At 40.4% G+C, this 15,719-nt stretch overlaps 1 protein-coding gene across 2 annotated transcripts in view; it reads right to left on the bottom strand.

Annotated features, from left to right (window-relative positions):
• Positions 1–6,722: 6,722 nt before the first annotated feature.
• FRRS1L (ferric chelate reductase 1 like) overlaps positions 6,723–15,719 on the bottom strand; it is a 30,900-nt gene continuing 21,903 nt past the window's right edge. For both annotated transcript variants that reach the window (XM_003911388.3, XM_031654386.1), the window contains exons 4-5: positions 11,371–11,617; positions 6,723–7,586 (exon numbers count right to left, since the gene is read on the bottom strand). In XM_003911388.3, coding sequence (XP_003911437.2) covers positions 7,414–7,586; positions 11,371–11,617 — 420 coding nt within the window. In that variant the 3' untranslated portion in view covers positions 6,723–7,413. The remainder of the gene's footprint in view (positions 7,587–11,370; positions 11,618–15,719) is intronic.

Genomic DNA, 15,719 nt, shown 5'->3' on the forward strand with positions numbered 1-15,719 from the left:
TACCCACTCAGGATACTGCAAAATAAATACTACACGGAACAAGCAGAATTACTAAACAAAGGACAAAATATTTGAAGTTGTGTGTGTGTGTGTGTGTGTGTGTGAAAATTAGAGCCTCGAATGCAGAATGTGGTAATGCCTGATTCTTTCTTAACGTGCCATTCCTTGATCTTCTCAAGCTAGCCCCTGTAGTACTGGCAGCTCAACGACCTCCCTGGTGGTTCATTATGCTCTACAACTAAACTCTAATTATTCTCGATGTATTATATGATTTAGTTGCCAATAAGGCCGATTATTGAAATTCTTAGAGCTGGCCATGTGAATTAACCAAATGATACACTTGAAATGGGATTATAGGCCTCCATTCACTACCTAATAAAGTATTAAACCAAAGCTATAAATGTAAGATTACATTTTACAAATTGTGTCTCTACAGGGATTTTTACCTGATGACAGCAACATGATTTTCCTCTGTCAGACAAGACAGGCTATCGTCTTCTCCAAGGTCTATAGATTCAGGGACAAATGAGAGTGACTTTACTGATGAAAGATTTAAAACAAGAAACAGAAAAAGAAAAATGTACCAGAGCAAAGCAATAAGGAATTATAAACTAACTTTAATTACATCAACAGGAAGAATTTCAAACTACGTTGAGAATTCTTATTTTAAAGTTTAAACCTAGTTAATATATTCTGACTAACATAATCATCCAAAGATAAAAGTATTTATGATGGCAAACGGACAGAACAATCATTTAGGTAGCATCTAGGAATATTGCTACAATTACTTTACATAAATAGAAATCCATGTCTTTATTAGCAATGTGCTACACATCTTAGAGTAAAAATTTACATGAGACAGGCTTATAAATATACATAAATCTCAAAATTAATCACAATCGAACATTAGGTACACAATTGTTATAAAAGAAATATAACCTATCAATGTCTATGTAAAGGCATAGTTTTTACAAAATAGTATTTTGTAGACAGTCTCAAAAAAGTATATTAATACTCCTGGAGCCAGATTGTTCCAGCATATCAGCATGTCTGTGGGAATAAGGCATCCGGAGAAGCTGCATTCACTCTTCCCCATGGCCAGGGCCTTCTATGTGATGAAACAGGTAGGACTCTAGTGACCTGGGTGAATGCGACACCCACTGCAGCACCCCATTACCTTAGAGAATCAATTACTCTCCAGAAGAATCCAACTGAATGGCTATCAGCCTAATAGCAAATATCCAGGGGAAAACTGAACACATTAATGAAGCAGCAGTGTATTTTATGTTAAAAATCCCAAATAGCTTGATGATTCCATTACATTTTGAGTTGCCAGACATACTTAAAAATCACACTAGCCTAGCCACTATTTTCCTGAAGAGGAACTTATATGCAAGTCTTTTATTAAATATAAAAACAAAGAAATCTAACTTGAAACTAAATAACTGGATACTTGAATAACTGAATAAGGAACCTAATTAAATACAAAACCTGTATAGGTTGCATCAACATGCCAGTTACTCAGCTAACACTAGTCTCGGTTTCTTAACTAACAGTATAGAAAAGTCACATTCAACAGTGGTACTTTATATGTTCTTAACAATTCACATAATGTTGAATGGAGGAAGCAAGGCTTAGTAAAAGATCCAGGAATCCTTTCTACAAACTACATTGCTATAAACTCAAGCATAGTTTTGCCTGTAATATGCATAATGTTCTATCTCTTGGGTTTTACAGTACGCAAGAGATCAGAAACAGAAATAACCTTGACAAAGACCTTCAAATGCTCATGGTGTGTATATACAGGCATTTATGTATAAACACACACCATCATGTATGTACAAATATACAGATGCTCCTCAAGTTACAAGAGGGTTATGTCTCAGCAAACCCACCAATCGTAAGTTGAAAATATCGTAAGTCAAACACTTATGGGACATAACCCCATTGTAAGTTGTAGGAGTGTACCGAATGTATATCACTTTCATATTATTGTAAGTTTGAAAACTCTGAAGTTGAACCATCCAATTTGGGGATCGTCTGTGTATATAAACACACAGAGAACCACCTAACTGTTCAGTAAACATAACCAATTCTGTTTAGAGAACAAGGACATACAATTATACACGACAGCAAAGTATACACATCCCAGCCTTTGGCCTAGTGCAGTGGTTCTCAAACATTTTTCCATTATGGTACATAAGGTAGATGTACATCACACGTGTAAAACACTCCCATGGTGCAGCAGATTTTGATACAACTTTTTAAAACATCTCTAGGTTAATGAATTACTCTGAAACACTGAAATCCTTACCATGAAGAGCAGTTCAGCAGTAATCGTTGTCCACGATCACCACACTTAAGACAAAACTGCTGCTTAGCCAGCTCTGTACTTTACTGCCACCACTTTTGCATCAATTCCAGAAAATATATTAGAATGCAAGAGCATGAGAATGCCCTGTGCCATTTATTTATAAAAATAAATCAACAATAATTCATTTTAAAAACAAATTATTCACTAACTTTGATCTTCTTACAACTAACCAGTAATAATACATTACTGGCAGTATCCTTTACAACATTCATGATATATTGGTGTGTCCCTGTCTAAGAACAAGGGTGGGAAAACCACAATCCATCAGCAAACCCAGCCTGCTTCCTGTTTTTGTGCAGACTGCAAGCTAAGAATGGTCTTTGGATTTTTTAATGGCTTTTTTAAAAAAAATCAAAAGGAAAACATTTGTGACATTTGAAAAGCATATGAAATTCAAAGTTCAGTGTCAGTTAAATTTGATTGGAACATAGCCATGCTCATTCATTTATGTATTGTTTATAGCAGAGCCAAACAGACTGAAAAGCCAAAAAACTAGTATCTGACCCTTAACAGAGACTAAGTTTGCTGACCCTTGGATTAGAACTAAGAATGACACACAACCTCAGTGGTCACATCTCTTATGCACAAAATCCTGAATATAGACAGTAAACTTAATTCCAGAAATAGTAGTAAGTACCATCTAGGATGGAAATCCATTCCTGAGTTGTCCAAACTTTCTGATTTCTTTCATGACAAGAGCCAACTTAATTAAATACAGCTTCTGCATTTTATCTGAAATCATGTTTATATATTCACCTTTGACTACAGTGGAGCAATAAAAAAAGCATTGGGCTCCAACTTAGAAGACCTAGGTTTTAGGCAATTCACTTTTAAATTGTCAAATTGTTAAAAATGTATTTAAGTCTTGTTTGATCTGTGTATTAACCCTATTGAAAGAACTAAAATGACTGGCGAAATAAAGAATCAAAATGTTTTTCAGCAGAGAAGAAAGTTGATATAAAGTAAAACATGCTCCTTTCCTCTAAATATAACTATAAAAAGTCCTCCAATTAATTGTAAATTACTAAATGGGGGCGGGGGGGGAGAAGGCACCTAGCTAATTGGAGTGTGGATAGTCGGTTCCATTTAATAGAAGTTTTAGTGGATGTGCATGAAGGTGCATGAATGTGTAGGAAATCATATCACTTACTTAGGCTTCAGCTGCACCTCTGTAAAATAAGAGCATTGGATTAAATGGTCTCTAAAGTCCTGGCCAGCACTGGTAATTTATGTCAAATGACCAGCCTCAGTTTTTTCATCTGTAAAATTGGATAAATAATAGAATCTACTTCCTATGGTTGCGGTAAGGATTAAATGAGTTAATTCGTGTAAAGGGCTTAGAACAGCAATAAATACATTTCACTAGCATTCTTATTAATCAGTTCAGGTGCTTTACAAAAAACACTGGTTGGGCATCTCCTCTGTGACAAGTAGTATATTAGAAAATGGGAATACAGACATAAAATAGAAGTTAATTCTCTTATATTAAGTAGGGATGAATGAAACTGAAGTCTGCGGAGTTACTACTTCAGCATGTCTATCAATTGGTTGTTCTCTGAGATAATGGTCAAAGGCCATTCTGTATCACTGGTGTGAATTCTTGTTAGTACTGTTACTAAGGATGTTTCTATTTATTTTTCAAAAGACAAAGTTCAGTGTTTGCTAACATAATTATTTACGGTTTGAGCACAGGAGGAAGAATATAAAAATGTTGGCCAGTCTCATAATATACATGAAAGGCAAGCCTTCTGAACCAAACAAACTTGCCATAAAAGTAGAGTTTCACATATACATTCATTCCACAAATGTTTGCTGAGTGCCTGCTATGGATAAACGTCTGCTACAATGATGAGTAATGGTCTCTGCATTAGGGAGATAACAAGGAAGACAAGCCAGCAATTCTAGAAAAGTATGATGAGCATGTTGCTGAGGAAGCCTAATGTGCTATGGGAGCATTTGATAGGGGCCTGGACCTATGTAGTTCAGAGATCTGGAGGAAAAAAATATTTACGTTGTGACCTGATAGGTGAGTAGGAGTTCATCAAGCACAAGAGGTGGAGAATATGAACAAAATGAGAGGTGAGATAGAGCAGGTCTGAAGAACTGAGAGCCTCTCAGTCTTGCTAAGACATAGCAAATGGGGAGGAGTGGCAAACGATGATATTGCAGGTCACAGAAATGACTTCATTTTACCTTAATGGCACTGAGAAGTCACTGAAAGTTCTAAGCATAAATAAGCAAAACAGGTAATCAAATGAGAAATCATTAGTGAAATAATTAGCTTGATTAGAAATGTAAGAGGAAGGAAGCTGCATTCACTTCTTCCTTCCCTGCCTGCTACTAAGCTGAAGTCTCTTTCGTTTTAACCTGTTTATAGCTCAAATATTATACACATAAGAGAGAGAAATATAAAAATATTTGCTTCTTATTTACAACGCGGGTGCCTGCCTATCAGTATCTTCACCTCTAAACAGCCGCTAGAGCTGAGAAGATGAGGCACAGGCCAGAGTTAGCCATGACCAGAGTGGAGTCAAGGACCTGAACCAGGGGACCTGAGTTTGAATCCTACCCAGTTCCATTATGCACTTGATGTCATTTAATTTCTCCCCATCTGCAATGAACAGTATTTCTCCTCTGTCCCTTGGCAACTTTTGGTAACTGTGCTTGTTGATGTTTTCCTTATTTTGGTTCAACTCCAGGAGAATGTGAAAGCTCTCCTCACAGGCAGACTTTCACCTGTGACATGAACCTGGAGGGTGGTATTAGAAATCACAATCACCAGTGTTGTTCAATCATAAAGCCCACAAAGTTGGAACCAGCTTTAAAGCAACAAGGGCAAGCCAGAGAACTCTAGAATGCCACAGTGGAAATGTCTCAGCAACACTAACTATACCTGCAGACTTCTCTCCTCAAAATGGGCTGTTAGCACAGACATTTGGAACAAAGGAACTTTGGGGCTCCTTTAGAAAAAAAGCATATGTGAAGGCATTATTATGAATTATGCTGACTACCTGTCCAGTTTTTAAGTCTGAACATTTTATTTTACTTATTTTTTTGAGACAGGGTCTCCCTCTGTTGCCCAGGCTAGAGTGTGAGTGGCACAATCTCAGTTCACTGTAAACTCTGCCTCCCAGGTTCAAGTGATTCTCGTGTCTCAGCTTCCCCAGTAGCTGGGATTACAGGCGTGTACCACCACACCTGGTTAATTTTTGTATTTTTAGTAGAGACAAGGTTTTGCCATGCTGGTCAGGCTGGTCTCGAACTCCTGACCTCAGGTGACCCGCCTGCCTCGGCCTCCCAAAGTGCTGGGATTACAGGTGTGAACCACCGCACTCAGCCACAAGTCTGAACATTTTAAATGGATATTCTAGGTGAATTCACTTTATGGGTCATTTTCCCATTTTCAAATTTTTTTAAAAAGCCACCTCATAAAAAAAAATTCTACTCTAAATCTCTACAGTCTCAAAAGCTGTTGGCTTATTATTAAAATGCCCTAAATTTTTACTAAGATGTTTTGTCTGATATAATACATTTTTAGGCGAGGCGCTGTGGCTCACACCTGTAATCCCAGCACTTTGGGAGGCCAAGGCAGGCGGATCACCTGAGGTCAGGAGTTCGAGACCAGCCTGACTAACATAGTGAAACTCTGTCTCTACTATAAATACAAAAAAATTAGCCAGGCATAGTGGCACGTGCCTGTAATCCCAGCTACTCAGGAGGCTGAGGCAGGAGAATCGCTTGAATCTGGGAGGTGGAGGTTGCAGTGAGCTGAGATCATGCTGTTGTACTCCAGTCTGTGTGACAAGACGGAAAATTCATCTCAAAAACAAAACAAAACAAAACAAAACATTTTTAATCATACTTAATGCATGCTGGCTCTGACAAGAGAATTCACTGTAACCACAGATGAATACCTTAGTTTTATAAAATTCAGTGGTAGAAAAGTTCAAATTTTAACTGCTAAGAATTCCCTTTTTTTTTTAAAATATCATTAACACAACTTTACATCTTCAGGAATGCTCACAGTTTGGTCTCTAACCTTTCCAAATAAGTAAAAATGTTTTATCATAGCTACTCTCTAACTGAGAAGAAATTTCAAATAAATATTATTTAGTTAGTTATTTTTGAGACAGAGTCTGGCTCTGTCACCTAGGCTGGAGTACAGTGGCACAATCTCGACTCACTGCAACCTCCGCCTCCTGGGTTCCAGCAATTCTCCTGCCTCAGCCTCCTGAGTAGCTGGGATTACAGGTGTGCACCACCACGCCTGGCTCATTTTTGTACTTTTTAATAGAGATGGGGTTTCCCCATGTTGGCCGGGCTGGTCTCGAACTCCTGACCTCAGGTGATCTGCCTATCTCGGCCTCCTAAAGTGCTGGGATTACAGGCGTGAGCCACCGTGCTTGGCCAAAATTTCAAATAAATATGAACTATTTTCGTATCATTGTATTTTCCTCCCATCTCCCCACTGGCTGCGTAATATCCAAAGCACTTCTGCTTTACGGAGATTTGAAAGTTCTTCTCCCCAAAAGGCTGACTGTGAACTTATGACATTCAGTAAAGTTCTCCCTAGTAATACTCAAAATAACTGTCTGTGCTATGGCACTCCTAGTAAAGACTGTTTTGAGACATTATTTCTATACCTAATTCTTTCTCTGCCTTTCTATTTTTCATTTCTAGCCAAAGTTATATGGTATGTGGATCATAAAAAGGCGGTCTTTTTGGGTCTCAAATCCCATTCAGGAAGATGGCAATCATAATTTTCATCAATCCAACTCACAGATGTTGCGAAGTTAAAGAAGAAAACATATTTGAAAGTGCTTAGAAAAGGTGTAAGTACATTCCAAAAGTATAGGGTCATTATGAAACAATCTTCTTTGACTAGAAAAGAAGCTTGTTCTTTCTTCCAAAAAGCTGAAATTATATGAGGGGTTTTTTTCTTAAATAATTGAAGCTAAAATTATACTGGATATTCTTTAAAAATATATTTATACTAAAGACTTCCCAATCCATGTAATCTGTTGGCCCTGCAGTTGTGGTTAGGGGGTTCCCATCAATAGGTAGAAGGTCAGAGCAACAATCAGAAGCAAACAAAATGGAGATGAGAAGGTTTGATAGGCAGCTGATGGCATAAAAATGTCTTCATACTTGTAAATACTGACAACACGCTCTGAAGCTGGTGGTGAGTCTATATCATGTCGAGTGATAGAGCCTTTAAGAAAAAAAGAGAAGGGTGGGGGGCAATTGAAAAAAGAACAGATTTATAATGGTATAGGCAAACAATGGAAAAATCAAAAATCTATTTAGTGTTGAATACATAAGCAGTGGTTACAAAGATCTGGATTCAGGTATTTGAGTTATCATAATTCTCTATCATTGTACATATGATGAAGAACATAGAAATTAGTTAAATTTATCCAAAAAGACTAGTTCTCATTAATCTGCACTCCCCTATAGGAACAATGCTGTTGGTCTGTTTCCTGGTATCCCAATTTTAAGACTCCTAGTCATAATCATACAATATTGTATGATTATGATTATTGTATGATTGTCTTCTTTAAATGGCTCTAATGAGTTTTGTCTTATTAATACCCAAAAGGGCAAACTATATTTTTCTTTCAAACAGCAGAGACTACTAACTTTTTTCCTTCAAATCTATCTTGTATATATATGTATATCATCAACATATACATATATACGTATGGATGTGTACATGTGTACACATATATATACATGTGTATATATATGGATCATCAGCAACTCCTAACATCTCCCTTACAGATGGAAGCCCTCCTCTACTGTCTGTGGGACACTTAGTAGCCTGCCCAGGCCATGCCAGAGGGAGTGTAGTATGCTGGGTGTGTGTCTGTGTGTCTGGCAGATTAGGGTAGAATGGTACAGAAAGTGGGATGATTAAGGTACCAAACAAGTCTTTCGATGGGAAACTTTCTTTTAATTTGGTTACAAGTGGCAAGAAGTACAGACTGTGTTAAAATATATTTAATAATCTTCAGTTGATTGAAAGTATCTGACCTTCTGAATAATCCATATGAAACTTGGGTTAGGGAGACTAAGGCATATGCACTCAGTGCAAAGGTCTCCTTAGGAATAGGGCTCAGAGTGAGGGTTTTTAAGGTCCTATCTGCTAGGGAAGCCCTGCCAAACTTGTCATGTCAGGTCCCTGCTTAGTGTCCGTGCTGGCCCCAGTTAGCAAAAATCAAACTTCTCAGGTTTGTATGCCTGTAGTTTCAGATACTTGGGAGGCTGAGCGGGGAGGATCACTTAAACCTGGGAGGTGGAGGCTGCAGTGAGCTGTGATTGTTTCACTGCATTCCAGACTGGGTAACAGAGCAGACTTTTCTCTCAATAGATCCCACTCACCTCTCCTACCTAACCTCAGCTCATTGGTCACCTGCATGGGCTGCTCAACTATGTGTCTACAGTTCATGCCTTCCTTGAGTGAAATCCAACCTCATACCCCTTTCAAGCCTTAGTTCAAAGTTTTTCCCCTTACAGAGACCTTAGGAGAATGAGTAGGATATAATCAGTAAAGAGGCATTAAAAGGGCATTCAGGAGGCCAGGAGTGGTGGCTCATGCCGGTAATCCCAGCACTTGGGAGGCTGAGGTGGGCAGATCACGAGGTCAGGAGTTTGAGACCCACCTGGCCAACATGGTGACACCCATCTCTACTAAAAATACAAAAGTTAGCTGGGTGTGGTGGTGGGTGCCTGTAATCCCAGCTACTCAGGAGGCTGAGGCAGGAGAATCGCTTGAACCTGGGAAGCTGAGGTTGAAGTGAGCCGAGACCATGCCATTGCACTCCAGTCTGGGCAACAGAGTGAGATTCCATCTCAAAAAAAAAAAAAAAAGAAGGGTATTCAGGAAACAAGAAAAGCAGAAGCCTGTATATGGGGTACGAATGTGCCTGTTTGCTTAGAGTTAGTGAGAAGAACAGAAGTCTTGAGAGAGCTTATCAGGTAAAGCAGGACCAGATTTGGAGAAGGTTTTGAACTTTAGGCTAGTCTGCTATATCTGCCATGTATGTAAAAAGATGACCTTCTGAAAATACAGCTTTTTCCAATTGGTAAAGCAACTTAAAATACTTGTTTTCACTTAATCCTTACAATAATTCCATGGAATAGGAAGTATTATTATCCCCACTTTAGATATAAGGAAATGAAATTCAGAAATTAAATAACAGGCTAAATATTATACAGCTACCAAGGGGCAGAACCAATACTCAGACTCAAATTTTTAGACTTCAAATCCCACTATTTTAGATGACTCCATTTCTCCAGGCTGAGATGTAATTTATTTCCCAGGGTACCGAAAGTAATTGAAGTTATAACTGCAGCGCCACTGTTGGTAATCAGGGAAATTAGCAAATGGAAAAGGTGTCACCAATCTGGAGGCAGCCAAGTGTCTTCCCAGTTGGCAACAGGCAAAATAAAAGGTAGATTATGTCATCTCTGGGCTGATCGGTGGAAACCAATTGAAGGAAAAAAACAACCAGATCAGATTAGGCAGCACATAGTTGATGAGCACACAGTGAAGAAAGATGCAATTACCAGGAGCCGGAATGAGTTCTCAGTGCAAGGACTGCAAACCAAACTCACTTCCATTCTTGAGCAGGCCCTCAGGCTAATCAACCAGAAGGAATGCTCAAGGCTCAGTGTAACTTGATTTTAGCAGTCTCTAAAAGGTCTCATGATATCCTTGGGTCTTTTTTGGGGAAATGCTGCAGAGTCTTGCCACCCAAAATGAGGTCATCAATGAACCAGCATGACTAGGGAGCTTATGAGAAATGTAGAATCTTGCCAGGTGCGGTAGCTCACACCTGTAATCCCAGCACTCAGGGAGGTCAAAGCTGGTGGATCGCTTGAGCCCAGGAGTTCAAGACCAGCCTGCGCAATATGGCGAAACCCCGTCTCTACAAAAAAAGAAAAAAAAAAAAAGTTAGCCAGGCATGGTGGTGCATGCCTGTAGTCCCAGCTACTTGGGAGGCTGAGGTGGGAGGGTCACTTAAACCTGGGAGGTGGAGGCTGCAGTGAGCTGTGATTGTTTCATTGCACTTCAGCCTGGGTGACGGAGCAAGACCCTGGGAGAGGAGGGGAGGGGAAGGGAGGGGAGGGGAGAGGAGAGGGGAAAACCTACAGAAAACTGCACTTTAACAATATAGCCAGGTAATTCCTGTACACATAAATATTTAAGGAGTAATGGGTTAAACTATGGGATAATTTGGTAGATTTGTGACTAACAGAATAGTCACAAAGTGGGCCCTAATGAAATGCCTGGTATCAATCTCTGGAGAAGTCTCCAGAAGCCCTTCCTGTTCAGTACTTTTTATTATTTCTTTCTTCCTCTTCTTCTTTTTTTTTTTCTTTGAATGGAGACAGGGTCTCACTATAGTGTCCAGGCTGGTCTTGAACTCCTGGGTTCAAACCATCCTCCCAAAGTGCTGGGATTATAGCGTGAGCCACCACGTCTTGCCCCTGTTCAGTCTTTTTATATTTACAGCATAGGAGTTAAGAGTATTCATGGGCTTTGGGGTCAGACACTTAGGATTGAATTTTAATTCTTCTACTAATTAGTTGTATAACCTTGAGCAAGCTTCTTAATCTCTCTAAAACCTGGACAATAATACCTATACCTCTCAAGGACATGGTGAGGAGTAAATGAGAATGCTGGGAGAATTCAACAGAGCCCTACATACAGCAGATGTATGATCTGTTTCATTAAGCACATCACTCATGACATACTATCTTGTACTGCTGTGGCTTTGCATGTGTATAACTGTTCATTTGTTCGTCTGTATAATAAGTCCATTATAGTAAGTCCATTATAACCTTCTGAAGGTAGGAGTCGCATCTCCTTTTCCTTTAAATGACCCAGAGTGCTTATCGCTCTCTTGTGCACACAGTGTGACTTCAATTAAGAATGAACACAAGCACAGTGATGTCTGGTGTTTAATCCAGATGCTAAAATGTAAGCTTACCCTGAATGGCTGGACCCCAAGCAAACAGATAATACCAACTCAAATGCAGATCAACAATTGTTTCATCTCTGGGAACATTCACAGGGCGTTTAAATCTGCAGGTGACGCGATTATTCTCAAAAACTCCTTCTTCGTCTCTGGCAGGGTTTCTCTGAATCTCCTTTGCCCACTGGCCTACATTATAGAAGTGCTGTATGCGGACCCTGCCATTGTCATCATGGACGCAGGCCATGACATCATCACCACCCTAACATGAGAAATGATTAAGAAAAAAAAAAAGTCAAAAGTTCATCTTTTGCTCACTGGTCACTAGAAATATACATTCGATCACCTCTGCAATTTGAAATCCCACCAAAAAAATTCTTTTAAGTGCCATTAAAAAGTCTCAACCAGGAGACCGAAGTTACCAGCACGATACGTAACATTCAGTGCCTCCTGACTGATGTTTGGAGAAGACATTACCACCTATATGGTATTCCTGCCCAAAACACAAACCAACCTAATCATGAGAAAACAATAAGACAAACTCAACTGAAGGTCATTCTACAAAAAAATAAACAAAAAACCTAGCCTATAATCTTCAAGGAGTCAATGTCATAAAAGACCAAAAAAAGAAAAAAAAAAAAAAGGCTAAAAAACTATTTCAAAATACACATGACAACAAAATGCAGTTCTAGGTGTTCCTACATAGAAATTTGGGCTATAAACCCAAAATTTCCCTACAGGTCAGTATTGGGACAAGTAGCAACATATGAAAACAAACAATATATTTAATAATACTCTCATATCATAAACGTCCTGAATTTAATAAACAATATAATAAAAGAGAACATTCTTGATTTTAGGAGATACTTACTTAAGTATTTAGGGTTAAAGGATTGATATTTGTTATTTAAATGCCAAAGTTCCAGAAAATAACAATCAAAAAATAATAATCAGTAGTTGTAGCAGTAGCAGCAGTAGTAGAGAGAATAAAGCATGTGTGGCTAATGTCATTATTTATGAAAAAGTTCTGGAACTAGGAAGTAGTGATGGTTGCACAACACTGAATGTAGTCGATGTCACTGAATCGACACTTTAAAATCATAAATTTTGGTGCCACTGCACTCCAGCCTGGATGACAGAGTGAGACCCTGTCTCAAAAAAACAAAATAAAATGGTCAATTCTGGCCAGATGTGGTGACTGGCGCCTGTAATCCCAACACCGTGGGAAGTCAAGACAGGAGGATCATTTGAGCCCAGGAGTTCGAGACCAGTCTAGGCAATACAGTGAGACCCTATCTCTACAAAAAATAAAAAAATTAGCTGGGCCTGGGGGCTCATGCCTGTAGTCCTAGCTACTCAGGAGGCTAAGGTAGGAGGATCACTTGAGCTGGGGAGGTTGAGGCTGCAGTGAGTCTTGTTTGTGCCACTGCACTGCAGCTTGGGCAGTAGAGTGAGACCCTGTCTCAAAATAATAATAATAATAATAATAATAATAATAATAAAAATACACAACAACAAAAAATAAAATAGTTAATTTTGTTATGTGCATTTTACCACAATAAAAAAGTTATTATCTTGTTAATCTAGATTTTCTGTATATGAGTTTACTGTACTATCCTTCCTGCTTGTCTATAGGTTTACATTTTTTTCAAAACAAGTTTTAAAAAGTTAAAAGAGTTCGGTTGGGTGTGATGGCTCACGCCTATAATCCCAGCACTGTGGAAAGCTGAGGCAGACCACTTGAGGTCAGGAGTTCAAGACCAGCCTGGCCAACATGGTGGAACCTCGTCTCTACTTAAAATACAAAAATTAGCTAGGTGTGGTGGCGGGTGCCTATAATCCCAGCTACTCGGGAGGCTGAGGCAAGAGAATTGCTTGAACCTGAGAGATGGAGGCTGCAGTGAGCCGAGATAGTGCCACTGAACTCCAAGCCTGGGCAATACAGTGAGACTCCATCTCAAAAAAATAAAAAGTTACAAAAAAAGTGTTCATCAGTTGTAACACATGTACCACCCTGTGCAGGATATTGACAATGAGGGAGGCTCCCCAGGGGGTATAAGGGAAATCTGTACCTTCTGCTCCATTTCACTGTGAACCTAAAACTGCTGTAAAACATAAAGTCTAATTAAAAAACACACACACACACACACACACACACACACACACACACACACACACACACACAAATGTACCTTTTTATCCCCCCTGGACAGAGTCTCACTGTCACTCAGGTTGGAGTGCAGTGGCGCGATCTCGGCTCACTGCAACCTCCGCCTCCTGGGTTCAAGCAATTCTCCTGTCTCAGCCTCCTGAATAGCTGGGACTACAGACACCCACCAACATGCCCAGCTAATTTTTGTATTTTTAGTAGAGACAGGGCTTCACCATGTTGGCCAGGCTGGTTTCAAACTCCTGACCTCTGGTGATCTGCCCGCCTCGGCCTCCTAAAGTTCTGGGATTGTGAGCCACTGTGCCCGGCTAATAATGTACCATTTTTAAAAAGTTAAAGGCTTTTAAAAAGGGGTTGCATTTTGTTTTTCCTATGCATTAGGCTTTAAAAAAAATTAATCTATGCTTTTTCTTGGAATAATACAAGAAAAAAAGAGACCTCTACTTTCACAGATAATATGACAGTAGATACTTTATAGGCCTTTAGATAGCAAAATATCAAACAAAATTGGAATGTTCCTCACCCTGCCTCACTCCTCTCACCTTAACAGCCCCATCACGTGTGCAAATGCATTTAGGATGGGAAGTGGTCACTTTCAATGCAAGCCAGCTTCTGGGTGTGGCATGCCCTGCTGTTTCTCCTACTGCCTCTAGGGCAAGAGATAAGTAGACTAGTATCTATCCACGCAGTCTTACCAGTTGTACCCATTGTCTTACCACCTGGACTAGAACTCATTGAAGGCTATTCTCCTGGTGACCTCTCCAAGAATAAAGCCACCAGAGCAGCCACTGCTTAGACGGCTTCTCAGTCTTTTCCTACAACACACCTACAACCCATATCCAATTGCAAATCCTGTCAGTCAGTACTACTTTTTTTTTTTTTTTGAGACAGAGTCTCGCTCTGTTGCCCAGGGTGAAGTGCAGTGGCGCGATCTCAGCTCACTGCAACCTCTGCCTCTCAAGCAATTCTCGTGCCTCAGCCTCCTGAGTAGCTGGGATTACAGGCGCCTGCCACCATACCAGGCTAAGTTTTGTATTTTTAGTAGAGACAGGGTTTCACATTGGCCAGGCTGGTCTCAAACTCCTGACCTCAAGCAATCTACCTGCCTCGGCCTCCCAAAGTGCTGGGATTACAGGTGTGAGTCACCGTGCCCAGCCAGTTGGTGCTATTTTCTTTGTTTTCTTTTTTTTTTTTTTTTTTTAAGACAGAGTTTTACTCTTGTTGCCCAGGCTGGAGTGTAATGGTACGATCTCAGCTCACTGCAACCTCCGCCACCTGGGTTCAAGTGGTTCTCCTGCCTCAGCCTCTCAAGTAGCTGTGATTATAGGCGCCCGCCCCCACACCCAGCTAATTTTTTGTATTTTTAGCAGAGATGGGGTTTCACTATGTTGGCCAGGCTGGTCTCGAACTCCTGACCTCAGGTGATCCACCTCGGCCTCAGTTAGGGCTACTTTCAAAACATCCAAAATCTGAGCCCTTCTCACCACTGTCACTGCTGGAACTTTGGTCTGAGCTGTCCTCCTCTCTCCCCTGTAGCCCTACACAAGCCTCAAGATAGACCAGATGAAGAGAAGGGCGGGGTGCTCTAGGCAGAAACAGCAACAAGTGCAAAGGCACAGAGGCCTGAGAAAGTCTGATAATTTGGGAACAAGCCTGGCCCAGTGAAGTGGCAAAGAATGGGGCCCCAGAGGAAAGAGAGAAAAAATGCAGCAAGGCTCAGTGAAGAGCAGGGGCCAGTAATGACAGCTGCCTGTGTGCCTGAGGCCCCGCCTGTGCCTGGCCACTGTCCTGTCTGAGGTCCAGATGTTTACTTGCCCCTGGGTACAGAGGAAGACAAAATTGTTGAACCAAATTCTTAACTTCCCTGATGTAATCCATTATGCCTATTATAATGAAGCCGCCATAAAAATTCAAAAAGAGGCCAGGCACGGAAGTGCCTGTAATTTCGGCACTTTGGGAGTCTGAGGGGGGCAGATTGCTCGAGGCCAGGAGTTCGAGACTAGCCTGGCCAACATGCGAAACCCGATCTCTACTAAAATTATACAAATCAGCTGGGTGCAGTGGCGCACGCCTGTAATCCCAGCTATGTTGGGAGCCCGAGGCAGAAAAATCGCTTGAACCCAGGAAGCGAAGGTAGCAGTGAGACGAGATCATGCCACTGTACTCCAGCCTGGGCAACAGAGTGAGACTCTGC

The sequence above is a fragment of the Papio anubis genome, chromosome 13, assembly GCF_008728515.1.
Source record: "Papio anubis isolate 15944 chromosome 13, Panubis1.0, whole genome shotgun sequence".
Taxonomy (NCBI): Eukaryota; Metazoa; Chordata; class Mammalia; order Primates; family Cercopithecidae; genus Papio; species Papio anubis.